This window comes from Phalaenopsis equestris, unplaced genomic scaffold, assembly GCF_001263595.1.
Source record: "Phalaenopsis equestris unplaced genomic scaffold, ASM126359v1 Scaffold209375, whole genome shotgun sequence".
In the NCBI taxonomy this organism is placed as follows: Eukaryota; Viridiplantae; Streptophyta; class Magnoliopsida; order Asparagales; family Orchidaceae; genus Phalaenopsis; species Phalaenopsis equestris.
The window spans coordinates 595345-623233 of NW_018228544.1; the positions used below are offsets into that span (position 1 = coordinate 595345).

A 27889-nucleotide genomic window follows, 5' to 3' on the forward strand; every position below is an offset into this window, starting at 1 on the left:
AAGTGAACCGTTCGCTTAAGATGTAATTAACGGGAACTTAAAAGAACCCAGACTTAAATTAAACCCTCTTTGACTCTCATATCGAATAGGGGAATCTGTCGGTCAAAAGAACCCATAATTAAAATAAACCTTATTTGACTCCCATATCGAATAGAGGAATCTGTCGATCATCATGCCAACTTACAGATCAAACAGAAGTCATTTATTTCTATAGTTTATTTAATTGAGCTTATTATCAAGTAGTGTATTACCTTTCAGGGTGGTACATTACTGGTGGTTAGCTTAATTATCCAAACTGTAGGATTCAATGAGATCAGTTTGACCCCATTTTCTTCAAATTAAAATACTTAATTTATAAATACTATATTATACTAAATTAAACCGCACCCAGCCGTATGTCGACCGACATCAATACTTCCCTTAGTGCAATTACAGACAATTCATGCAAATCGTATTGATTTAGCAATTCATTTAGGAGATCACATAATATTATTTTGGATATTCAAAACATGTTAAGAATTTTTTTTGGATGACATTGAAGAAGCTCTCCAATCCATTTGTCACATAATGAGGAGAATGTCATGTATTGGGCAGTATACGAGATATTGTAGTTGTCGAAATGATTGTTCAATGAACCTTCTCTATGATTTTTTCTTCATTTGATGGATCCATCATATCACTTAATAAATTGCCAAAATAAAAACTTTACCACATAAGTGTCATAAATTTGAATGTGATAATAAAAATAATAAATAATAATGATATGCCAGTATTTTTAATGAATTAAAGTATTGCAATATCGAAAAAAATGTCGAGACACAAATCATTTCTTATGTATTTCAAACAAACCTCACACCCAACAAAGAAATTCTTTTGTACTTACACACATAATAAAAATTTCTTATGCACTCCAAACAAAAACACATTTCTTATGTACTGACAATGTGTTCTTATGTATTTAAAACCTCACACCTAAACTTTCTATCATATAAATAATTCTTATATACTCACACAACACACATTTCTGATGTACTTACACACATACTATTGAATGCTTATGTATTTAAAAATTTCACACCTAATGTTTTATCCTGTAAACATTTCTTATCTACTTAAATACATTTCACACATTTCTTACATACTTGCACACACACAACAAATTCTTATGTATTTAAAAACCTCACATCTAAACTTTTATCATTATGTACATAGAATGCATATCATAACTTGAAATAATGCATATGAATTGAGTTGTATGTAAGTACACACCACCAAATGCATTGCAATCCAACTTACAACTTCAACTAAAACAAGAGCAATCCCGCCACATGCACACCAAGCCTTCAACGTTTCAAAACAAAGAGCAAACATAGCATGTGTATATACTTACATAGCACACATTTCTTATGTACTAACATACAAAGCAAACAATTCTTATATATTTCACAAAGCTCACATCTTATTATAATTAGATGAAAATATGGCACTCAACAGAACATAATGGAGAAAAAAAAAGAATTCATATAGCCGACCCCACTTGGTGGGATAAAACCTTCTTCTAATTGTTACAAAGCTCACACCTAAGCTTTCATAATAACCCTAAACGCTTCCACCCAAATCTCAAGATAAGCCCAAAATATTTCAAAACAAAATCAGAGAATCTCATTGAATCCACACCAAGTCAAAAACAAAAAAAACAACCAAAACAGAAGAAATGATCCATAAATTCCCAGTATATAACATGGAATGCGCTCAGTACACCCAACATAGAAATACTTTCTCGGACAAAGATGATCAAATTCCAAAAATTCGACTATGGGGAAGAAAAACAGAATATCATTTTCTGAAAAATACATCATAATACGAAAATGCAAAGGATGAACAAAATATCGAAGTATGTAACATAGAACCGGGGATCCATACAGAAGAATACCGAAGAATCGAAGATAGACGGGAAGAGTTTTGACTGCACAGAGAATCAGCGCCGAAACCTTAAACAGCGAAGCAGACAATGGAAAGACACGAGTTCACAAAACTTCAGTTTGGGGAAGCAATATTCCCCCAACAGCTCCTTAGATGCTTTCCAAAATAAAAAGCACCTAAAAAACTATCCTTTTAGTCGCTGATCTAACGGGCAATTAAACAAATCCGTTTTCTTTTTGTTTTTCTGAAAACGACGAATTCGGCCAAGCCGATTCGTTTAACTCATGGTCCGACCAGTGAGTGCATTTACTATAAGTACCATGGCCTCCATCGGAAGCGCGCATTACCAATCAGTTTAGTTTGATCCGCAAGGCAAATGGGCGCCCTTTGCCATTTCCCACCCCCTTGTCACAGCTCCCTATCGAAGCTCCTCTCCAACTCCAAATCTCAAGGTATTGTCCACCCCAATGTCTTCGTCACCAGCTCTAGCCCTAACCCTAACATCGCAGGTGTCGGTTCCCGGACCAGACGGCGTTCATCTTCTTTTTCCATTAAAGGCTCCACTACTGCCTTCGTCCCGCTGGAACACTCGGAGTCGACTTCTCTAGGAGACATCACAAGGTCCGATTTCCCGATCCTTCGTCAGGTAACAATAATTCGATGCTTCTTCTTTGGTTATCCAGCATCTTTGGTCCAAATTCGTTGCTAATGCGATAAATATCAATTTTTTGATGTTGTATTGATCAAAAGCTCTAGTTTTGTAACCCTTTTAAAATTTTCTACAGTTCGTAAGAAATTTATATTTAGCTTATCTTGGACATTGCAGAAGGTTAATGGCCGTGATCTGGTCTATATGGATAACGCCGCAACCTCTCAAAAGCCAAACTACGTTCTGAAGGCATTGAAGGAGTATTATGAGTTTTCTAATTCTAACGTCCATCGTGGAGTGCACTATTTGAGGTATCACGGAACTGTTTTTCGTCTGATGTTTTAGCTTCTATTGCAGAAAGAAGGAGTTTTCTTCTCTATAATCTTTTTAGAAGCATCTTATACTTGATATTTTGCTCCTTTGATTGGGGGAATATGAATTCCGTGGAGTCTGTAAGTTATTGGTCCGTCTTTCTGTATTGACAATTAACATATTGTTTAAGTAGATTTTTTGTAAAAAATGTCAATGTGCTTCTTCTTTGTTTGTGTTATTGGACGATGGTTTTGTGTAAATCCTCACACATAATTTCTTGACCATGACTTTTTACTTGTCCTTTTTTGCTGATAAAATTGAGTAATTAACTTATTATATTCCATGAAGCTGAATTCCTATGGAAGATGGTCATTAATTCTTCTTAATCCCTAAGTCGTAAGTAGATATTTAGCCTATTCTTGGATGATATTTGCTTCTTAATGTCTTGGCAAATGGCCCAAAGTATCTATCTTGGTGGCACAGAAGAATTAGGACTAATCTAGGTGTGCTTATGTAAGAACACCACCAAAAATATTTGGAACAAGTTAAAAAACAGAGTCTAGAAAATAAAAATCACCGAAATGACATGTTTTATGGAAAAATAATGAACACATTCATTGGGCTAGAAGACAGAGAGAAAGAAGTGCTAACTAGGGAACGATGCATGCATGCATCAATTCCTTTTTCTAACGATTAACCAGAAAGAGATGAGGAGATTTCATCAACACTTGATGAAAAAAATTCTCTAGAGAAGCCATTGAGAATGGAGTAGTAACAATCCCTAAATGCTTACTTTATCTTACTCTTCTCTTTGGTCATTTATGCAACCTTTTGCAGGCTCCTGAAAAAAAATGCCTTCCCACCTTCTCATTTTTCTAGGTCCTACTTTCTCTCCATAAAAGGAAGAGGCTCGGATAAAGTTGCTGATAAAAAATCCATATGAAAGTTGGGTCATAGTAAAAATTCCAAAAATTCTTAAGTTTTTAATACAATACCAAAATTTATGAATGCTAAAATTTTGTGAAAGGCTCACTTAGCTAGGTTTTGAAAGTCGTAAACTCTAAAGCCTGATTACTTATTGTATGCTATACCTTAAAACATGGAATATAAATTTGGTGGTTAAACTACTACCTTCTGTCTTAAATTTTTCACTCCCGTGCTTTATAGTAAAGTATTTACATGCTTATTTTTTACTTGTGATCTTAGAGGACATCATATAATCCATAGAAACAACTATTTAGATTTGTGGATCTATTCTTATTTTCATGCAAAATAATTGCAATGTCAACTTTGCAATTTTTTGTTATTTTCTTGGTTATTGCAGTGATATCCTTATTCTCCAGTTTGCAATTAAACTCTTAATTGGCGGGTTGCATAGCCTTACTTTGTTTGAACTCTTCATGAATGCATTAATGTCCATGTATCATACAGATTCTAGCTTGTTTCTTTTTATCATTTTCCACAGATTAATATTGTCATTGATCTTGATGGCATTGAATAATTTGGTTTTTGATAGGTTCTCATTCTAGCAACAGTTAGGTGGTTTGTGTTGCCGTACTAGATTGAGCTCACTGCCTAATCTGTTGAATTGCTTATAGACTGCATGCATATTACTGGTCAATAACTTTTTTCCTATACTGCTCTCCATTTGTACAATCATAATCCGTGGTGCTCACTATGCTTTTCTTAAACCATACATTCCCTAGATGTATTAGAATTTACGTATTTCTATCAATGACTCGCAAGCTTTCTGCAATTTGAAATGGAAGTTAGTTTCTCCATTCAATTGACTTCTTTTTGGTGTAATTATTAGTGTAATAAATATCACATTTTATGTGGTTACATTAACTTTTTTTTTTTATGTACAAACTATATGGAGGTTGGCTCAATATCATGATGTACTTGAGGCATGCAGGGCCTAGAAGTTTGGCTAGAAGATTGAATATCATTTGAGGATTGGATTAGCTTTTTTTCTTTGTTAAGTTCTAATGAAATATATTAATATGTAATCCCCTAATCACATCAAACTAGAACTGAGCTAACCATAGTAAATTGAGCTAGCTTGTGACTAGATTGAAATGTATATGTATATATGCTTGAATGCATACATGACTAGATTGAAATGTATTTGCATATCTATGCTTCAATGGGTGCGCGCGCGCGCGCACACATATGCTCACACATGCTCACACATGCACACAGACGCACATTCTCGCGTATATTTTTGTATGGGTTTATTTTGGTTGACTATGGGCTTGAGTTGCTTGAATTGAAATATATAGGATTGTCCTGTTTTGAATTGAGATTCTATTAAGACAACCTAAAGTTAAGTTTGGCTCGTTAAGATCATATTGAATGACTTTGAATCAATTAGGTTGGAGTTAAATAAACTTCAGATTCGATAGTTCAAGAATGATCTTGAGCCATGATTGAATTGGCTTAAGGTCAGATCGTTCACAAACCCTCAATGTATGATTAATTTGTATTGACCAACTATCCTACAAATAATTTTGAACAATTTGCACCACCTTGTATTTCTTTTGATATCAGAAAATGCCATATTTTGGAATGTTAATGGTGATGTTTATATTATTATGATTCTATATTCCCACCTTGAAAGTATCAAGGGTGTGAATTTTTGGTCATCCTAAGGGCCGGAGGATTCTCTAATATTACCTTAACTTTGTGCTTTGTCCATTGCAATTTAAGAACATTAAAAGAATAAAGTCTCTTTTTTTGTGCTTTCCATTTTACATGAATTACCAAACTAACATTTTCTTTGGTACCCAAGTTTTTTTTTTGTTGTTGTTTTTTATGGTTCAAGCTCTCTTAATGTTCGCTTGTTGTCATTTTGTTTGTGGCTAGTCAAAAGGCTACAACTGCATATGAGAATGCCAGAGAAAAAGTCGCAGATTTCATCAATGCATCAGATCATAGAGAGATCGTGTTTACTCGGAATGCTACTGAAGCTATCAATTTAGTAGCTAACTCATGGGGTGACGTAAACTTGGGCGATGGTGACGAGGTTTGCTTTCCTGTGTTCATTGTAGCTAAATCTTTCAGCTTTTTTTGCTTGTTTCATTTTTTTGATCTTAGAAATGTGTTAGGAATCCGAGGATTTCTACAAAAATTAAGGCAATCGAATATTTTATTTCAATAACATCAAGCAACACAGCTTAAATACATAAAGATAATCACCTACAATTTGAAATGTAGATGATCTCTCTCAAACTTTAACCCTAAGAACTCAATTTGAGAGGTTGACAATCTCTCTCAGATCCTAATATTAAGACTCAAGACAATAATATCATCACATAACTTAACTCTAAGCATAATAAACTCTATTTATACCTCACAATAATAACTAACAAATGACTAAATTGCTCTTTTTTCTTTGTGTCTAACATAAGTCTTCAAATTCTTTAGTAGGTTTGGCGCCGGTCTAACATTACCCTTGTAATAACTGGAATAAAAAAGAAAAATCATCATAGTAATAATGATAACATTAATAATTGAATAGACATAAGGATAAGCTTCTCTCTGTTTTGACTTAAGAGTTGTATACTCCATTTTGAATTAATGAAACAATGAGAACGAGAGACTGAGAGCAAGAAGGGAAGCGGAGGGGAGTGTTGTCATGTCCATTTTTCCTTACCTGTAGGTGACGAGCGAGACTTAGAAAAGGATGACTTGCCTGCATCTAGGGCAAGTCAATTTGTGTACATGAAGGAAGTGAAGTTGGAGTCACTGTTGCTGCGATATTGGCTTGTGGGAGGAAGCATCAAAACCGTAGAAAAGACGACACAAACCCTAACTGTATGTGTGTAGGAAGAAGAAAAAAAAGAAGGAAGCATCGAGCGACTTCGGTGCGAATGAAAGATGAAGAACTCAAGCCCTAGGAGAGGAAGGTAAGGCTTGTGTGTAGCGGGTAGGAGCCGGATCTTGCGTGCAAAGGAGGAAGAAGAGGTCCCACGTGCTTGTTAGGGCTTTCGACCGAGATATTAAAGGTGAGTTTTGATATATTAATTAAGTTATTTAATTATATGCTGTACATATATATATATATATATTAAAATATTTAAAAAAATATTTAATTAAATAAGATTTAAGCTATAGAAGTTTAGTTTGGAGGAAAAAGAAGAAAGTTGCGACATTAACGGTGAGTACTCATGTTCTTATGCTATAGTAATATTTTTACTTTTCTAGACTAAATGTAGTTATTGTTACTAGTTATATTGAAATTTTTGCAAATTCATACTTTATGATTCTCTTGAATTTTTATTTATATTGTTGGAACGATGTGTACTTATTATTGTGCAAATTATCATAGATATTAATTTTTAAACAAGTATTATGACTACTAGGCAAATGAGAATGAAATAATCATTATTAAATAGCAATTTTCTTAGTATGCTTACATGTGCATGTTTGCTATGATGGAGTTTATCTTTTTATGTTACTAGCGAGGTAACGCTAAATTACCCGTGCACGTGAATGAAAGAGATTATTGATATTCATGTGTCTTAATTAACACAATTTTAGATTGTGCTTCTCTGAAGGTTGTAAATATATAAAATGATATAAACATGTTATTGGTATGATAAAATGCATTGAATGCTATGAACTATCGTGAAAAATTATATCTGAAAAAATAAATTGTTATTGCTTTTATATTGATTTATAGTTTCTCTGACTAGCATGCATATCATTCACTTTTTGCTACATTACTGTAGCTTAGTAGTGTAAATATTCATTTGTTTTGTTTACTTTATTGCCCTTTTAAACTATCATTTTAGGTTTAAATTTTTTGGTTAAAATATAAATAATAATAAATAAAATGATTATATAAGATGCAGAAAATCGACAATGAAGTAAATTTACTACTTTAATTAATTTTCTTTAGCGACACTTTCATTGTTATTGCTTTTATATTGATTTATAGTTTCTCTGACTAGCATGCATACCGTTCACTTTTTGCTACATTACTGTAGCTTAGGAGTGTAAATATTCATTTGTTTTGTTTACTTTATTGCCATTTTAAACTATCATTTTAGGTTTAAATTATTTGGTTAAAATATAAACAATAATAGATAAAATGATTATATAAGATGCGGAAAATCGACAATGAAGTAAATTTACTACTTTAATTAATTTTCTTTAGCGACACTTTTATTTGTTAAATATTAGTTATAGAAAATAAATATATAAAATTTTAATTCTTACAATCTGATCGCCTGTACCTGCCTGGATTACTTTAAAGTCCCGGATTGGGTCTTGACAACTTTCTTCCAAAAGGCACATTGTCCTCAAAGTAGAAGAAAAGTAATAGTTGTCGGATCAATTCGTATGACTCTCACATGATGTTCTCATCTGACAATTCTTTTCATCTAATTGGAAATTAACAGTGATAGTTATGAATTCAAAATGTAATCTTATACACGTTCTTTTGTCGCATCTGAATTTATTGGTGCCATGACTTTGAGCCAATTTTAGAGGATGTTAAAGCCCCAAATGTCCAACAACTCATCGATCACTTGGATGAGAAGTTTGAGAGGTATTATTTTCTCATTCACAACTCGATAATCCACATAAAAATGTCAACCCCCATCCTTCTTCTTCACTAATGAGACTGGGCTAGAGAAGGAACTCGTACTAGGTTGTATGATCCCGACCTTCATCTCCTGAATTCATCTATCGATCTCGTCCACTTGTACCTAAGGGTAGCGATTTGGGCTCACATTGATGGGAAAAACCCTCGGTCCCGGGATTATTGAACGCTCGAGTTCATTTCTTCTCTTGATCTCACGACTCCAATTCCTCCCTAAGACAATGACACTGCCCACCGCAGAGTCCTATTGATTGTCGCCGCTGGCATCTGCTCCAGATGCCATCGCTTGATCCTGCACTAGGTAGTGGCAGGTTTACGTGAAACTTCACGACCTTCGTCATTTTTTTTAGGGCCGTGAATCTCCCCTCCATGGACGAGAACCACCCCTCCATGATCGAGAAACGCTCCCGAAGAATGCTCCTTCATTTTAGATCTGATTTGACTCACTTTTTTCTTTTTACTTCTCCAGAGCATCTAATTTTTTTGGCTGGCATTTCTCTCAAAAAATTTTTTATCTCTAAGGCAGAACTCTGAACACCGCGATCTCGTTCATTGGTTTCCTAACTAGCTCTACTCGAAATTATGTGACTATGGCACTCTGCGGTGCTTCCTAAAGAAATTGAATCGCGATTGTGCGACTAGGGCACATGCACTTCTGTTGTCATTGGCTTCCCACTATTTGTCGTGATCTCGAACTTGGCTTCTAGTACTTAATCACGATTGTATTGTGACTATATTCATGTCGCGATCCCTTCATTGGCTTCCCAGCTATGTAAAATAGCAATTCTATCGGCTCCAACTAGCTTGAATCACGACAGAAACGCCACAATCCTGTCGTCAGCTTCTTTGATCGCCGCTAGGGCACACTCAATCTCTTCTCTGATAAAACTTGTATGTGATCTATCTTAGCTTACCAGCTATCATGATCTCGTCGTTTGTTTGCCATAATCGAATGTTGTGATACCAATTTGTTAGGAACTAGAGGAGTTTTCCTTAGAAATTAGTGCGTAACAAAATATTTTATTTCAATAACACCAAACAACTCAACTCAAATATATGAAGAGAAGCACGTACAATTCGAAAGCTGTCATGATCTCTTCCAAGCTCTAATCCTATGGCTCAAGACAATGATCTCATAGCATAACCTCACCCTAAGCATAATAAGCCCTATTTATACCCACAACAATAATTTACAAATAATTAAATTGCCATTTTTGCCTTGTGCCTAGCATAAGTCTTCAAATTATTTGGCGAGCTCGGTGTTGGTCTAGCAAAATGCTGTTGAGCGCTTGTTTATATCTACAGCTTTTTTTAATATTAAAATTTATATGAGTTTTATTCTGTTGCTTGTAAACATTCTTACTTGTCTTTTATGATGTTTAATTTTCTTCAGATTCTCCTTACAGTTGCAGAACATCACAGTGCCATTGTTCCATGGCAAATTGTTGCCAAAAAGAAGGGCGCTTCTTTGAAATATGTTGGTTTGACAACAGGTGAAGTTCCAGACATCGAAAAGTTGAAGAAAGCCCTCTCAAATAAAACTAAGCTGGTGGTCACACATCATGTTTCAAATACACTTGGTATGTTTATATTGCGATCTTTAATAATTTCATGCAATGTCCTTGAATAAGGTAACTTCTATAAATCAATGAAAAATGGGGATGATAAGTATGGTGAATTTTTATTGTCATATTTTTTTGTATTTCTATATGATTTTGGCTGTTATATAATTTTGTATAATCTCCCACTAAATATTTAAACAATTCTGCACATTTGACGTAAGATTTGTTCATAACGATCACACTCTGTATATAAGTAGTGATTTCTCAGATTTTGCCTTCAGAATTATAACTTCCGAACTTTGCAATACTGATGCTGCTATTTTTAATACGATTAAATAAAAAGATGACCGGTGAAATGTAATTTAAAACAATATATAAAAACCATACAATTCTGAGCAAGTTTGTATTCCTCTACAGGTTCTGTTCATCCCATAGAAGATATTGTAATTTGGTCTCATGAGGTGGGTGCAAGAGTTCTGCTTGATGCTTGTCAAAGTGTTCCTCACATGATGGTAGATGTTCAAAAGCTCAATGTAGATTTTCTTGTTGCATCGTCCCACAAGGTTAGCCTTATTATTTTTATGGGAAATTTACCTACCTAGCACACAATTCTTATTTATTTATATAGATCAAACCTAAACTTCCATATTTACATATATAGCACTTTGATGCTTTAAACATATGCATGAAAAGGTGTATTTTGCTTTAGAAAGTGATGGTAGTGTTATATTTGATGTAAAATTAAAGATTTTAGTGTGATGTGTGTGAATATGAAAGTATACGTGTGAGATATTATTCTGCGGTTCTATTTAGATTCTTTTCATCAATTTTTTTTAAGTTCATCCTTTGAGGGTGACTGTTAGAACGTGGCAACCATATCTCAGATGTGTGGGCCTACAGGCATTGGATTTTTGTACGGAAAAATCGACCTTTTGTCTTCCATGCCGCCGTTTTTAGGTAATGAAGTTTTTCCATACTAGTTTTGAGTTGAGCATCTCCTGCTCGCCTTGCTCTAGATCCATCTATATACTCTGCTTATTCTTAATGCTGTTGAATTTCTGACCAGGTGGTGGTGAAATGATCTCAGATGTATTTCAAGATTATTCTACTTATGCCGATCCTCCATCACGGTAAGAAGCTTGCTTTTTTTTTTTTCACCTTCATTTTTTTCTTTGGTAGTTTTACCCTTTTTTTGTTTCTATTTGCTTCTGGTAGAAGTTTTCTACTAAAACCAAAAATATCTCAAATTTTGGAAGAAATAAAGAGCAAGTATCATTATTCATTTTTTCGGGCCATATCCATTTGTTGATTTCAATGGCAATGTCATTGTACGCATATGGGTATAGCAAGATTAAAATTTCAAAGAAATTGAGGGGCTGTATGGTAAGTTGGTAAATGATGAGATTTAAATTAGGAGTTTTCATAAATCGTGTAAATCTGGATTTAGTAAATTCTGAAAGGGTTAAATCTCAAAAACAGTTTGACAATGGATTTAGTAAATCATGTTAAATGTTATGAAATTGTTTGATAATTTCTGTCAGGATTTAAAAGTCTGCTAAATTTGTTACGTAATGTTAAATTATATATATTTCTATTTGGTTTGATTTTTTTTATTTGTTGCGAAAGTATAACAACCCACAAGTTGACTAAATTTAAATTTAGCTCCTTGACTTTCCATCATTACAAACAAAGCCTTAGACATGAAAAGAAAATAGTTTGAACTGACAATTATCTAATCAAGGTAAATGAAAACAATCAGATGAATAACAGATGATGAAAAGCAATCTTCTTCAATTGAAAATAAGACTGAATGCATAAATTTGTTTTCGAATTCTGTGGATGGGGTCCTAAGTCTTCTCCCTCTCTTGTCCATCCGTTTCTGTCCTCCCCTATCCTATTCAGCTCAAGCACACAGGAGAAACTGCAATCTCCTTTTCCCAGCTGAACTTTCCCTCCCAATTCATTTCTCCGAACCCCAAAACTCCTCCCTGTCCGTCGCTTCGCAAATTACGCCAAACTATGCATCTCCAACTCCTGCTTGCACTTGAGGCTGCTTCCTGGCTACACCTGTCCTACTCTCTTGTATAAAACCCATTTTCTCTCCTTTTCTTTTCACACTTCACGGGGAAAACCTCCCTGCTTCCACCTTTTCTTTGTGCTTTTTCCTCCAGCTTCACAGTCCCGACGTTAAATCCGCAGCACGAAGTTAAATCCACTGATTTAGAGGATTTAGTAAATCCCGGATTTACAGATAAAATCTGTGAAACACGGATTTATCGCAGCTGTGGCTTTATTTTGTGCATAAAACTGTCCGGCAAGATTTAGCCTAAATCTAGGTTAAATCTTGGTCTGAATCCGTTGCCAGATAGGCCCTGAATGTTTGGTTTTTAGTTAGCAACCTTGGTCCGCTGATGAATTGGTCTAAAATTAATGAGGGGTGATGAGAATGTCTATTTGCAAATTAAAATTTCTTTGAAAGGTTTGAGGAACCTAATTCTTGTCAATTTGATGCAGCACCATAATATTCTATAATAAGAGGAATTTTAGTTTTTTTACACGTTTGAAAATTTTGTATGAAAACTCTATTATCTCGTTTTAGATTTCTAATTATTATTATTATTATTATTATTATTTTGTGAAATACTAGTTTGATTCTCCAACAAAATATGTATGTTAGAATTTCAATGAACTTTAAAAGTCTAAATTATCTTCTCACTTAAATCTTAATTGGTGGCTAGTTATTGATTGTTTGTCTTATATTGAAGAGTGCTTTTAATTCTCACGATGCTGTCTTAGTTTGGATTCATGTCGTTCAACTTCTAAAATATTTAAAAAGTTCGTACAAATTTGGATTTACTATTATGAATTTTAGGACGATTATATGCATTATAGTAATTCTAGGGGATTAATCTATGAAATTAAAATGATAGAAAATCATTCTGAATCTTGAGAAAATGAACAGGAATGAAGGTTAGTGTTTTAATATAATGATGAATTTAGTTGTAAAAGAATTTCACACTATCTGATATTCGTGGGTAGTAACAGCAACAAAAAGAGCTGTGAATATCATATTTTTATTTTATTTTTTATTTTGTTAAAATGAAAAATTCAACAATATTTAAGTACTGATAGCTTCAAATTTGATGCAAATCCTTTCTGTCACTAGCCAATATGCGTTGGCTTCATGGCTACGCATTTAAACGATGACGAAGTGCAAAGTTATTTTATCAAAGATGAGTATCCAAACACTAATTGTTTATGGTAAAATTATTCTAATAAACTAATGTAGCTGTCGTCGATCAAGTGAAGTCACCAATTAATTATTCATAATGTAGTATGCTGTGTCACCAATTGAGTACCTCGATCAAGTGGAAGCCGCCAACTAATTAGTGGCTAGTTTCAAAGTTTTCAATATTGTGATATTTTTCTGTTTAGGTTAGTCTGATCACTATTTTCTTAAGTTTCTCTGTAAATTTTTATCATCACACTTGTAGGTCGAAACATATTAATGCAAAATTCTTCCGATAACTCTTTCAGATAAGATTTTTCACAGCATTTGCATTTAATTGAAAAAATAGATTTGCTTGCAAGAGTAGGACATTGCTTATTCAACTCCAGTGGAAATTAGTAAGTCGTAAGAGGGAAAGATTTATTTTATCAAAAGTAGTCAATTTAATGATGATTCATTTGACAATGGAATTGGGGGCTGCTCAATTTGAGTAACGTAGAAAATTAAAATTTACCTGCCTGCCATAATATTTTTTATGGGGCTGTACTAACAATGCTTAATTTAAGTGTTAAGATATATATGAATAATGAATGGATACATTGATGTATGTTAAACTACTTATTAGAATTATTAGCATTTAGTTTTTTCCTTTCCTTTCCAAATATTTCCTGGTTTATGTATTTCCTTATTTATATATTTCCTTATTTATGTCTTTCCTATTTTATAACTTTCATCATGTTAAATTTTCCTGTTAAATTTTCCTGGTGAATTTCAACTTGATATCAAAGCCATGAATCTAACCCGAGCTGCCGCCGGGACACCACCCAAGCCTCCGCTGGGACACCAACCTAGCCGCCGACACTTCCTGCAGGCTGTTGACCTCATTTTTGAGGTCATTTCTTTTTTCTTAGGGTCTTAGGATCTAGCTCTAGGAGTTCCTATTAATCATCTTAGAAAACTAGAATTGAGACCCACCCTTTTAGAAATTCTAACTAATTTCTCTTTTTCTTTGATGTCCAATATTTATGGCACAATATCATCGTCTTATGAACGAGTGGTTATGGGCTATCTTGTGAGAACTCAGGGAAAAGTTCCCAATAGGACTCCAAGTCTTAGGAAAACATCATCACGTACACACACCAAATGCACAAAATTCACAAAATTGCACGAAATCAGACTTCAATTAAGCCCAAAGGACGGGTGAAAATGCGAACTTCTCCGAATGACCTCCGACGACAAAATGGACCGCGCAAACGCGTCTGGCAAATCGATGAATTTGTCAAAACGACTTCCAATGGCGAAATGGACCGTGCCAGCGTGTCCAGAACATCAGAATTACCTAAAAAAGACATCCAATTTGCAATGATTTCACGCACAAATTAAAATGTGCAAATTAAAATTTTACTTTAAAAATTAAATATTTTCATACTTATATTTTTAATCATATAATATTTATAAAACCTAATCTCTATTCACCTAACCCACACACGACATTCCTCTGCCTTGACCGAGAGCCGCTCGAGCGGAGCCCTAGCTTCCGCACGTTTCTCCTCTTCCGCGATCGGCGGCATCCGAGACCGAGGCAATGGCTGCCACGTCTGCCTCCTTTCCTGCATCTCTTCCCTCACACGCGACATTCCTCTGCCATTCGCGCACGCGGCTCGTCTCCTTGAGCTCTGCTCGTCCGAGCGGTCCTCCAACTGCGAAGTTCCACCTGGCCGGCTCTTCCTCTGCCCTAGGCCGCATTTCCTCCGCTCTAAATGCATTTCTCCTCTTCCTTTACCTAATTTGGCTACTAGGGAGGCTGGTAGGTGGCTGCTCTTCTGCTTTGCTCCTTTCTCTGCTGTAAAAACCCCACTTTGGGGGAGGGTCTAAGGTTGGCCGAATTTTCTTGAGAGGGGGAGGTGCTGCCATTTTGTTTTTTTGGTTGATTCATCTTGTGTGTACGCTTGAAATCTTTCTGGAATTTTATTTTCTTTAAAAAAAAAATCTTAAAAAAAAAGGAAAGAGAGGGCTTCGAGAAAGGAAGGCTTTTAGGAAAAATTTGGGGTTTTCTTTCTCTCTACTTGACTGTTGAAAAGGTAATCTCCTTCTTCTTTGTTGTTTGAGAAAAGTTCTTCTCCCTCCTGTTGTTTGATACCCTTGCGGCTGGAGCTAGAAATCGTGAGGGCTACTGGTGTGAAGCTCTCAGGAAGAAATTTCTGTGTGGTGTTTTCTTAAATCCTATTTTTAGTGCTTTGCTTTAAGTTTGCATTAAAGATGTATTCTTCTCCTCTCCTCTATTCTACACTATTTCGGATGGCATAAAAATATTTCCAGTCTTTTTTTTTAAAACGTGAAGAAGCATGATTTGTGTATGTTCAGTGATTTATGCATGAAATAGTCTTCTTGAACATCAGAATATAGCATACCATGGTTGCTTTCTCTTCTTCTATGCTTAAGACATATGATATGCATGATAAATGAAATCATTGGAAGAGTAGTCTAGAAATGCATTTTTATTCCTTATTTTATGTCTATGGAAAAACATGTTTGAGGGTTGCCTCTATTACTTTCGTTGTTTGAAATATTTGGAAGTATGAAATGCATGCTGGAACTTGTTTTATGTCTATCTTGTTTTATGTCTCTATGGAAAAGCATGTTTAAGGGCTGTCTCTACTACTTTCGTTGCTTGAAATATTCCATGCCAAATCATTACCACCATCATCTATTAAATGCTGGAAATTGTTTTATGTCTATGGAAAAGCATGTTTGAGGGCTGTCTCTATTACTTTCGTTGTTTGAAATAATTGGAAGTATGAAATGCATGCTGGAAATTATTTTATGTCTATGGAAAAGCATGTTTGAGGGTTGTCTCTACTACTTTCGTTGTTTGAAATATTTGAAAGTATGAAATGTATGCTGGAACTTGTTTTATGTCTATGGAAAAGCATGTTTAAGGGTTGTCTCTACTACTTTCGTTGCTTGAAATATTTGGAAGTAAGAAATGCATGTTGAAAATTATTTTATGAATTGGAAAAGACGCATTTGGGGCTTATGTTTCGTTCCTCTTGCTTCCCCTCATCAGAAAACTTGCTGGAAATCATGTTTATGAGCTGAAAAATGTATTTGGAGCTCATATATTACTTCTCTTATTGTCCCTTGATAAAGTACTTGCTGGAAATTATGTTTATGAGCTGAAAAATGTATTTGGAGCTCATATATTAGATCATTCCTTGGGGCTCAGTTTTCCCCTTCCTGTGGGCTCTCCTTCTTGTTGCCTTACCCGTGAGCTAGAGTTTGAAGGTTTGATTGTGATTTTTGTTGCTTTATATGTGAGCTCCCTTTCAGGCTACCTTACCCGTGGCTCTCTTTCATGCTGCCCTACCCGTGAACTGGATTTTGAGGGGTTGGTTGTGATTTTTGTTGTCTTACCTGTGAATTTTAACTCATGACCTTTTAGTGGGATAAATTGGATTGATAATTATCTCTTTCTATTGCTTTGATTACGAATATTTATATAGACAATTTCATAATTGTGAGATATAAAATAAAATTGAAGGAGCTTTTGATTAAAATTGAAGTTGAAGGGCTTTGATAATGACATGATTTTTGGAAGTATAGAAGGATGCTCTCTATGGATTGTTCTCCTATATTTTATGAAATGTAAAAGATTCTTGAAGCTTCATTTTGGGTTTGATATAAATTGAATTCATGTTGAGTTTGAAAATCCATAAAATTACCACTTGGAAATGATATCCTTCTCGGGATTGATCCGATCATTTTCTTTTTAACGAATTTAAACGTTTTAGACCGATACATTCATGATTTTATTTTAAGTTTCACTGATTTAACTTGATTTTAAAATGGATCGGTCTCCTTTTCGTTCGTTTTGTTTTCTTTTTTTAACGGTTAAGTTAAAAATGAGAATTTTCGATTTAATTATATTCAGAAATGATTCATAATTTTTAAGGGAAATATGAGGGAAAGAGAAATATGAAGGAAAGAGAAAGGAAGAGAAAATTAAAAATAAGATTTGGATCTTCGATGTGATAAAACCTAAAAGGGGATAGAATAACGAACCGTCTACTATTTCTTTTTGCATATGAAAGATAAAACTGTAAATTGAAAGAATATTTGAGGGTTGGAAGAAAGTGAGAGTTTAGATAACAATTAGGGACATGGATAGGAAATATTAGTAAACCTGAACTTAGGTCCCATAAGCTTTGAATAAACTTAAATCCAATTACCCTAACTAGGTTTGAAACACACTTCACAACCCTTTTGCCAAAACTATAAGTTTACCCCCCTAGGTTTTAAGAGCTTGATGGTGAGCTAAGCTTAATCTAAAGAGGTTTGAGGGTTAGTTGAAAGACACTTAGTTGAAGTTAGAAACTTTAAGACACTTCAAATTTAAACTAAAGTGTAGGCTTCCTGGGTCTTAGGAGCACACCTTAAGAGAGAGTTTATCATTCTAATTTTCAAATAAACCTAAGAAGCCAAACATCTGACCCCAGTTTGTGAAATAATTAGGACACCAGACACGAGGGCACTAGATTGTGATTCATGACTGATTTAATTAGTTCAAATAATGAAATTCTTGCCTTAACTTGACCAAAACTGAAACCCAATGCTCCGGGATTTGAGTTTGTCTTACACTCAAATCCTCCTGGCAATTGGAGACATTCCAATATCAGACATTCCAATATGACATTCCAATATCATATATAAATTTCTTATTCTTGGTCATTTTTATGTGATATTGTATTTTATTTTATTTGTTTGTCTTTTTCCTACGATTTACCTGTTTTCCTCAAGTCTTTTTCAGGTCATATTTTCCTCTTTTACACAACGCATAACAACTAAACTTAAAGGAGCAATGAACCTCCCAGGTGTACAGGTTTAATTTACATTACAATATTTTATTTCCCAGCATGTTATACTGTCCTTTTCTTAACACGTTATACTCTTCTTTCAACATGTTATACTGTCTTTTTCTTTACTGTACAGTATATTGTTATTTTTCTTTCACACTGCATGTTTTACTGCTTAGTTTTTATACTATGCCTTAGTTTAGAATAACCTAATGGCTAGGTGCATTTTCAAAATTAAAACTAAACTAGGAGGTGCTATTACGAGAAGCTTGGAGCGAACATCGTGGGCAGCACGACGAGGAACAACTTCAAAGTGTATCTGCAACAGCTAAACATCAAAACACATCACATAAACACATTCACATCACCTATCACCTTCTTTAGTTTAAATAACAACCCATAAGATCACCCTTTAGGCCTTTTGCACAACTCTGTTGTGCAATTACAAGTCCTAACACTTTAGGATTCCGAGGTTACCGTGCGGTATGGTGTAAATCCTCCTGTATTTTTAGGCTAATTGCACAGTCCGATATTGTGTAAACATAAGTCTTAAATCCTAAATAATTTGCAGGATTGAAATATCAAATTACATCATTTCAAAGACAAAGCCAAACAATAGGATAATTGGGACTTCCCCAGGGTTTCTTCTGAATCTGTGATATCCCCTACTTTTCTTCTCTTTGGATTCCTTAAATAATTGTTCCTATTTTGAGTCATTCCCATTTGATTTTCACATGTCCAATCGTGAAAACTAAACTTTGAAACCTTGAAAGCAAAACCATCTGATCTTAATCGAGAGTTTTCTTAAGTGACCATCAATCATTTAAGATGTAATTAACTATAGGGGCTTGCCTCTATAGGGAACCTGAAACCCAAATAAAATAAACCCTATCTAATTTTTATGTTAGGTAGGGGAACTTGTTGGTTTTTTTTTTTTTAATAAAAAATTTCGCAGACCAGAACGGATGTCACAAATTCTTTAGTCTAGGTGATTGAATTCCTATTACAAGTGATATACTTATTCTTTGGGATAAGTGTATTACTTGTAGTATTGTATTCATTCATCTAAACTATTTAAAATGTGAGACTCGTTTGGTCTCACTTATTTTAAAATTGAAATGTTACTTTTAAAAATAAAAAAAGGGTTATATTCATATTTAAATGATTTTCAAAATTATAAAATCACCACTTTTTCAAATCACGAAGTTAAAAACGGCCGACACAGGCCCTCTCCTGCAAACTTTTCTACCACTTGTTCCCCTTTTCCCTACTGATTCTTCCACAACTGAGCCCTTACCTTGCAGATTTTAGCTTTGGCTTCCTCGCAGGCTTTCCTGACACTGGTTTTTTGAAGTTTGTTGCTGCTGTTGATTCTTCTGGCAGTTGTTCTAGCTTGCCCAATCTCCCTCCATGATCATCAGAGCACCTTCCTGCAGCCAAATCTATCCCTTGCAGGACCTCTCACCGCCTCGTCTCCCTCATGCAGAAGAATCTTTCTGTCTTGGCTTGCCAACCTTACCTTTGACTCGGTCGGAATCATTGCGGGCTCCACCACCGAGCCTCGTTCCGACGGTGTACTTGAGTCCATCGAAGGATAGACACGGACCTCAATCCCTCTGACCGGAGAACGTGAAAACCACACGAACTTCTTGATCACCATCAATAAACTTAACGACTCTAATCTCCTCAAATGGTCCCAAGCTGCGTCATTCTGCGTCAAAGGATGCAAGAAATTTGACCATCTGATAGGTATGATTCTTGAACCTTCGAAGACTGACCCGACATATGCAACGTGGGAAGTGGAGAATTGTATGGTCATGTTGTGGCTGATTAATTACATGGAGATTTCGATTGTTTGTTCGTATATGTTTCTTCCATCTACAAGTGACCCTGGGACTACAGTTTGTGATGCCTACTATGATGTAAGGAATTTCGACCAATTCTATGAGGTTTCTAAGAAAATCTGTGAGGCAAAATAGGGATCGTGACAATATTGCAATGACTTGGTTTCCTTATGGATGAATTGTGATCTCTACTACACTACACTTGGGACTCTCCGACATATCTTTCCCTCTTCCAAAAAATTGTGGAAAAGGATCGTGTGTTACAATTCCTAACCAGCCTAAACAAGGATCTCGACGAAGTTCAGAGATTCGCTGTGAAGAAAACTCGGTCAGGATCCCCTTCAACTCGGTAGCATTCATCGAGATTCGCTGTGAAGAAAACCAGAGACTTTTTATGCTCGACACCTCCACTCCTTCACCGAACCTTCCACCTTGGTCTCCAATAATGCTCAACACTCTTTCATGCCATCGCGAGCCAACACTCCATCAGTGATTTTTGTAAAGAACCTAACATACGTGTAACAAGTGTTGAAAGCTTTACCGGAAACTGGCGAATAAACCTTCAGCCAAATCCTCCATTGCTAAAGGTCTCGCTACAACCTCAAAATTGACGACGGCACAACAGTCTCACGCCTTGAACATCCCAGAGTCACCAGAATCCATTAAGAGTTAGATGGAGCACTTAATTAAGTTGTTTTGGCCTAGTCAGTTCTCTTTCAACCTGTCTCCCACGTACGTCAAGATAATATTCTTATGACACTCACTGCTTTTGCTTCTTCTAGTATAGTTTTTGGATTATTAATTCAGATGTCATAGACCTCATAACCGAATGTTTTCAAGCTTTTTTGACATATTATTCGTGCTCCGGAAGAGATACTATTAAAATGGCTAATAGCTCCCGTAGTTTTATTTCAGGTAAAAGGTCTGTTGTTCTAACAACCAGATTGACTCTGGAACTTGTGTTACATGTAACTTTATTGAAATGTAAGCTCTTGTCAATCAGTAAGTTGACGTATGATCTTGATTGCATTGCTCATTTTTCTCTTGATGTTTGTGACTTTCAAGATCATCGTTTGGGGAAGATGATTAATACTGTTAAGCGGATAATAGAACTCTACTTCTTCCGAGGGAAATAAATTGATGACGATGACACTTCATCTAGTAGTTGTAGTTTTTCCCTGTCCACCGAATGTCCTGTTAGCTTTTATATTGTCGTTTGGGTCATCTCAGTTCTCAATATTTAAAACAGATGTATCTTTTGATATTTAGTAATAAAAATCTATCTAAGTTCAAATATGAGATTTGTCAGTTACCTAAAAATCATCACATCATATATCTACTCCTCTTACACTCCTTCCGCTCCTTTTCACTAATTCATAACGAGTTATGGGGACCCTTTCGAACTCCGAGCTATACCAATAAATTGTGGTTCCTTACCTTTATGATGATCACACTCAAAAAGACAAATGTGAAGTTGTAGTCATCTTAAAAAATTTTCACTCTTTCATTTTGACCCAATTCTAAACATCAATTCATGTCTTTTGAACCGACAACGTTTGTTAATTTCTTAACTCTATATTGGAGAATTCTAGGTAAATAAGGGCATTCTCCATCGTAGCTTCTGTACAGATACTCCTCAATAAAATGGGTTGCTGAGAAAAAAACAGACACCTTTTCGAAGTTGCTCGTTTCATTATGTTTCAATATAATATCCCAAAATGTTTTTAGAATGATGTCGTACTTACCGCAATGTATCTCATCAAGAAAGTCCCCACAATAATTCACAACTTTCGGATCCCTTTAGCTGTCTTGATGTTGTGTTTTCCTACTTTAGACCCCAAAATATTTGGGTGAATGACTTTTGTTCGAAACACTGCCTCAACTCATAGTAAATTTGATTTCTGTTCAATTAAATTGTCTTTCTCAGATATTCTGTTACTCAAAAGGCTATTAATGCCTTGATCCTATCACAAATAGACTCTATGTAAGTGTTGATGCCTCTTCTTTGAAGGTGTCTTCTACTTCCCTAATGCTGCCCCAAGTGAGGGGGAGCTATATTTTTTGGACACTATTTTTTTTCCGACTTCGGTGGATATTCCACCTACATCTCCAGCAACTGTTTCCGAGGAACCCATAGTCCCACCGGATCTGCCACCAACCAGACCAATATCTCCTCCATCCACTTTGTGCTTATACTCAGCGCATCAAACTTTTAGGTGAGACTCTTCCCATTGCTCTTACTATTCAATGAGCTACCTCCTTTCAGTTCATGGAATCCTCTCTGGCCAACACCCCAGAAACTACACTCTCCCAACTTATGGGGACTGCTCCTGCTCTGAATGAGGAGGTGAGTTCTACCATTGAGGTATGAGATCAAACATGCTCTCTTTATTCCATGGCAAAATACATCTTATTCTGCAGCTTATCGCCAACCTACAAAGCATTTGCCACTTTGCTGACGGATTGCCTTCCATCAACTATTGAGGCAGCATTGGCGGGCCGTTCCTGGATGACTGCAGTAATGGACGAGATAAATTCTCTTTGGCTAAACCATTTGTGGGATGTTGTTGATCTTCCTTGAGGAAAGAAATAAGTGGGTTGTTGCTGGATTTTCACCAAATTTAACTTCGATGGATTTTTTGAACGCAACAAAGTGTAGTTGGTAGCCAAAACTATTCAGAAACCTATGGAGTTGACTATAAGGAGACGTTTGTTTCAGTTGCTAAACTGAACACTATTTGGGTTCTGTTTTCCCTTGCCATGTATCTGGATTGGTCGTTACTCCAATTGGTGTCAATAACACTTTACTTAACGACGATCTCACAGAAGTATGTATGTCTCTTCCTATGGGCTTTGACTCTACAACTTTTCGTTGCCAAATGCGCCGACTGTGAAAGTCCCTCTACGGACTGAAGTAATCCCCTCAGGCTTGGTTCGGGTAGTGGGCCGGTTCTCTCAGGCCCAATCTGAGCATACTTTTTTCTTTCAGCATTCATCCAATGGCAATTGCCATCCTCTGTTGTGGTATATTTGAAATTTAAAAAACGATCGACGACAAAGCGAATAAAATAGCACTAGAAAATTCACACCAAAAGAACACACAGATTTACGTGGTTCAGCAAATTGTCTACTTCCACGGAGTTTTCCACGGAGTTGCGGAGGATTTACGGAGTTGCAGAGGATTTTATTAATTGAAGAATTTACACCGGTCGATCTCTTCAACAATTACAAGAGAAATCTCTGTCTCCTCTCTCCTTTCTCCACCGTAATACACACCAAAAAAAAGAGAAGTAAATTCCAAAGAAAGCAAGTCTGCTGTCCTTTTTCTTTCTTCACACGTAAGCCAAATTTACCACAAGAAACGTGAAGAAGCCTTGGAGAACCACCTTCTTCTTTTGGCCAAATAAGAAGCCCTTGGAGAGCGATGCCCTTGCGATGTCTTCTTCCTCTTCAGCCCGATCACCACTAGCAATCTTGCCTTCACCGTGACTTCACTCTCCAACTAAAAGGAAAGCCGTGCGATACCTTTTATCGCCAACACGGTTTCGCAATCTAGCGGGAGCGGGAGGAGGCGCGACCTTTCGCGACAAAGGAGGAACAGGCCAAGCAACGCTAAGATGGGCAAAGCGACGCGAAGCTTCGCGCATGCGGGAGACGAGAGGCGGAGACGGGATCGAGATCGGGAGCGGAGCGGGAGCAGGAAGCGCCGATTCGCGAATTAGAGGAGGCGGGAGTGTCGAAATCGGGCTCCAGCCCTAACATCCTCATCGTCGATGTCAACGGTATTGTGCTTGCAGGTAATGATCTGCCAGTCTTGGAGTCTCTTAAAAATATTCTCGCTTCATCTTTTGAAATGAAGGATTTGGGGTCTCTTCTATATTTCTTAGGTATAGAAGTTGCTCGGTCCTCTCGGGGAATTGCCTTTCTTAGCGCAAATATGTGATAAATCTTTTAACCGAGACCAACATTCCCCTTTGTAAACCTGTTGTTGTTCTGATGGATTCCAAAAAGAAATTGAAAGATGTTCCGAATGCTGTTTTGGTGAACGAGGCACACTACTAACATTTTGTGGGTAAACTCATTTACCTCACCCATATGCGCCCTAACATTTGTCACTTGTTGGTATTGTGAGTCAGTTCATGCATGACCCTTTTGAGCACCATCTCACTGTTCTCCACAGGATCCTCCACTACTTAAAAGGCACACTGGGCTCAAGTTTGTTCTCTCATTACACCTTTCGCTCTTTGTAGTTTCTCCGGATGTTGATTAGGCTGGGTCCGTCCATGATTGGCGATTTTCCTCGAGTTATTGCTTCTTCATGTGGTGAAACCTTGTCACTTGAAAAAAAAAAACAGTCAGTGGTTGCTTGTAGCAATTCTGAAGCTGAGTTTTGTTCTTTGGGAATATGTGAAGTTTTCTAGTTCAGTATCATGCTCCGCGAGTTACGTAGGTCGGTCCTTGTTCCTCTATAATTGTTCTGTTATAATAAAGTCATCATTAGCATTGCTCATTATTCGATCCAACATGATCACACCAAGCATGTAGAGATTGACCGTCACTTGATTAAGGAGAGGCTCAATTCCGGGGAGATTTGTGTGTTATTTGTCTCGTTTAGTAGTCAACTAGCAGATATCCTCACAAAGAATCTTCCTCGGTCATTGTTTGACGACTTCAAATTTAAGTTGAAGATGATTGACATCTATGCTTCAACATGAGGTGGAGTATTAGAATTATTAGCATTTAGTTATTTCCTTAACTTTATGGATATTTTCTAGTTTATGTATTTCATTATTTATGTATTTCCTCTTTTATGCCTTTTTTATTTTATAACTTTTGTATCCTGTATTTATACTCCTTTCGGTATCAATAAAAAAGTTATCCTTCTGGATTTCAACACTACTCAAATCTTGCTATGCCAGAGGGAATATTAAACAGTCTCAATTTCATATTTATATGTTCTTTCAAACAAAGTTTGATTCACAGCATGCCATTAATGCTTGATCAATTAATAAGAATATTCAAAATAAAATAAAGTCGCTCTGTCAATTGTGTGTCGACATTATCACCTACCACATACATATTGTATGTATTTGCTTGCAACAAAATTTAAGCATCTTGGTGTCGCATGAAGAATTTTGGGCACCATCTAATCTTGCACTCTGGGCAACGCTAGTGTAACTTAATATTTATTTGTTATTATATTAGCTCAACCATTCAGTAACTTAATTGTCATGAAAATGAAGGAAACTAGCAGCAGAAGTGAGGGTAAATTCTTCGTCTGTTCTATACATGAAGGCTCCAGTTGTTTAAGGAAAGAAATTTAGACAAATTTTGGAAGTTCGGAATTCTCATATCATTCTTCATGTATTTTTATAGGAATCGTTAATTTAGTAATACGAATTATAGGATTAATTCTTATTCATACTTTCAAAGTTTGTTCTAGAGCTTTGGCCCTTTTATTTTCAGCTAGATTCATTGTAGCTGGTGCTATTTTTGATGGAACATTTCTTCTAGGCAAGTATGTGGACACTTCTTATAACTTTTATAGTTTTTGATGCTAATAATGGTTTATTTTCTCTCACATTTGTTAGTGTGAGTCCATTAAATTTTAAGAGTGGCTCTTATGTCTTTTTCATGATAGAATAGAAAGTGTTAGATTTTGGCTTGACCTGCGCTTCATATCAGTTAAACACTGATTTGTGGAAGTGGAGAGATTTTCTCGTGTGTTGGACATTGCTATTGCTTTAGACAACTTAGAGAGTTAAAAAAAATGAGTGGCATAATATGGCCTCGAGGAATGTAAATATGATTTGTGAGAGAATGCACTGGGATAGAAACACAAATTATCTTAATACATTTAATATTAATATGCTTGTGTGATTTGTCCATTCTCAAGGAGGTTCATGACGAGTTAGTCAAGCGTGATGTGTCTAAATTGAGCTTGTGTTTTGATGGTGGGCATCAGATACAAAATAATAACCACAAATGCTTCGAGTGTTTTAATCATGCTTTAAGATGTGCTTGGTCTACCAATATAAAATTAATTTGTTTAATATTTTAGGATATTATTGCTCGTTTTTTGAATCAATTTGCATATGCCTGATAGTTTTTAACGTTCAATAGTCCTGTTTAGGATATTATTTCTCGTTATTTGAATCAATTTACATAGATGTGAGCATGACACGTAATTGTTTTGATCTAAGCCATGTTATTTAACATGATTGAAAGCATTCAATACTTAATTTAGGCCATTTCTCAGCGAATTGTATGATAATGAAAATTGTAAAAATATTTTTAATTAACCATTAATACAATATTTACCCTGCCTGCATGTTAATTCTGTGCTTTTATTGCGAATGATGGACCTTATAGTTCGCATTTTTGAGTAATTTTATATTTTTTTTAAAAATAAGCAATGCTATGAAGAACTTTTTCATACTATCGCTGATTGCACGGATTGGTCTGCTCTCATCATGAGGAACTGAATGCTATTGATTGACCAATCATTAATGACATTGTAAATTAAACTTTGTTTAAACAACATAATGATATAAAGTTCAGATGGAATTACTATTTTCTCTTTCAAACTATTGTTAGCTAAAAGCACATCTAACTTGGGGTTAACTTTTCACTCTTTGAGTATTTCGACACAATTAAATTGTCTTATTATTCTCAATCATTTATCACTTAAATTCAACTGTGCTATTACATTCTTACAAAGATATTATATCCAGTAGGTTGAATTCGATTTTGAACCTTGATTTTATTATCATCTTGATTATCATTTGATTGACTACCCTATATATATTAAATAACTCTTGTGGCTTACTATTCTGCTAAAGTTGAGTAAGTAGTGGCAAATACTTTTGTTTGTGGATACAAATTTGTGATTTTATTTGATTGGAATTATCGTGAAAAATGTAATTATTAAGTGCTAGCTTTGAAGTATTAGTCTGTACATGGAATTTTTATGTGCAACGATCAGTTTTTCAGAGAATTATGATCATGCTTACTAACCTAGACAATGAAATAGTGCATTTCACTTTTAAAAGCTAAAATGGTGATATTTTTTAATGTGACATGAAATATTTGAGTGGTATTAATGTAAAATGTAAAGCTTACGTGTTACATAAGTAAATACATCCGAATTGGGTGGTAGGGGTTACCCCCCCCCCCGCACACACACACAGACAGGCACACAGAGACAAAATCTTAATTCTAGTTTTAGACTTAAATCATTGTACACTTCAATTTATAATTTATTTTAAGGTTTTTTTTATTTAATTTTCTTTAGACTTTTTTTTATATGTTTACGGCAGTAGTGCATGAAGAGAAGCCCGACTTTAATGACCTTTCAGGTGTGTTGATCTTTAATAACTTTTTAAAGCTGCTATTGATTTTTTTCATTCCATCCGCTTGCTTAAAGTATGCTAAAATTCTTAGAAAGATGTAATTACAAGTATTTGTTTTTTTGCAATGAAATTCCTGTTGTAGATTTGTAACATTGATGTAGTGCATCTATTTTTTTCTGGAGCAATACATTATATAACTTAGAGTGATCTATCATTAAATTTTGGCAGGTTTGAAGCTGGAACTCCAGCTATTGCTGAAGCTGTTGGATTGGGTGCAGCGATTGAATATCTTTCTAGAATTGGCATGCAACGAATCCATGATTATGAGGTGGGTGCATTTTGTACTTCAATGAATGGGGAAGGCCATTACGGGTTTTATTATGAATTAACTGAGAAAGATGGAGAGGAAAACTTGATAAAGTGGATAATGTGAATGGTGTTTTAAGCTGTTTGAGAAAACTAGTTCTTCAAATCATTCTCCATAAAACCATAAAAAGTGAAAAAATACACATCTAATTGGTTCTCAAATCAAAAGCATTCAGGTGACAGTTTTCTAC

At 35.4% G+C, this 27889-nt stretch overlaps 1 protein-coding gene across 1 annotated transcript in view; it reads left to right on the top strand.

The window, feature by feature from the left end:
• The first annotated feature begins 2033 nt into the window (after positions 1-2033).
• LOC110036653 (cysteine desulfurase 1, chloroplastic) overlaps positions 2034-27889 on the top strand; it is a 30464-nt gene continuing 4608 nt past the window's right edge. The window contains exons 1-9 of the mRNA XM_020741151.1: positions 2034-2375; positions 2433-2569; positions 2750-2883; positions 5750-5909; positions 9886-10072; positions 10472-10617; positions 10939-11011; positions 11121-11184; positions 27561-27660. Coding sequence (XP_020596810.1) covers positions 2300-2375; positions 2433-2569; positions 2750-2883; positions 5750-5909; positions 9886-10072; positions 10472-10617; positions 10939-11011; positions 11121-11184; positions 27561-27660 — 1077 coding nt within the window. The 5' untranslated portion in view covers positions 2034-2299. The remainder of the gene's footprint in view (positions 2376-2432; positions 2570-2749; positions 2884-5749; positions 5910-9885; positions 10073-10471; positions 10618-10938; positions 11012-11120; positions 11185-27560; positions 27661-27889) is intronic.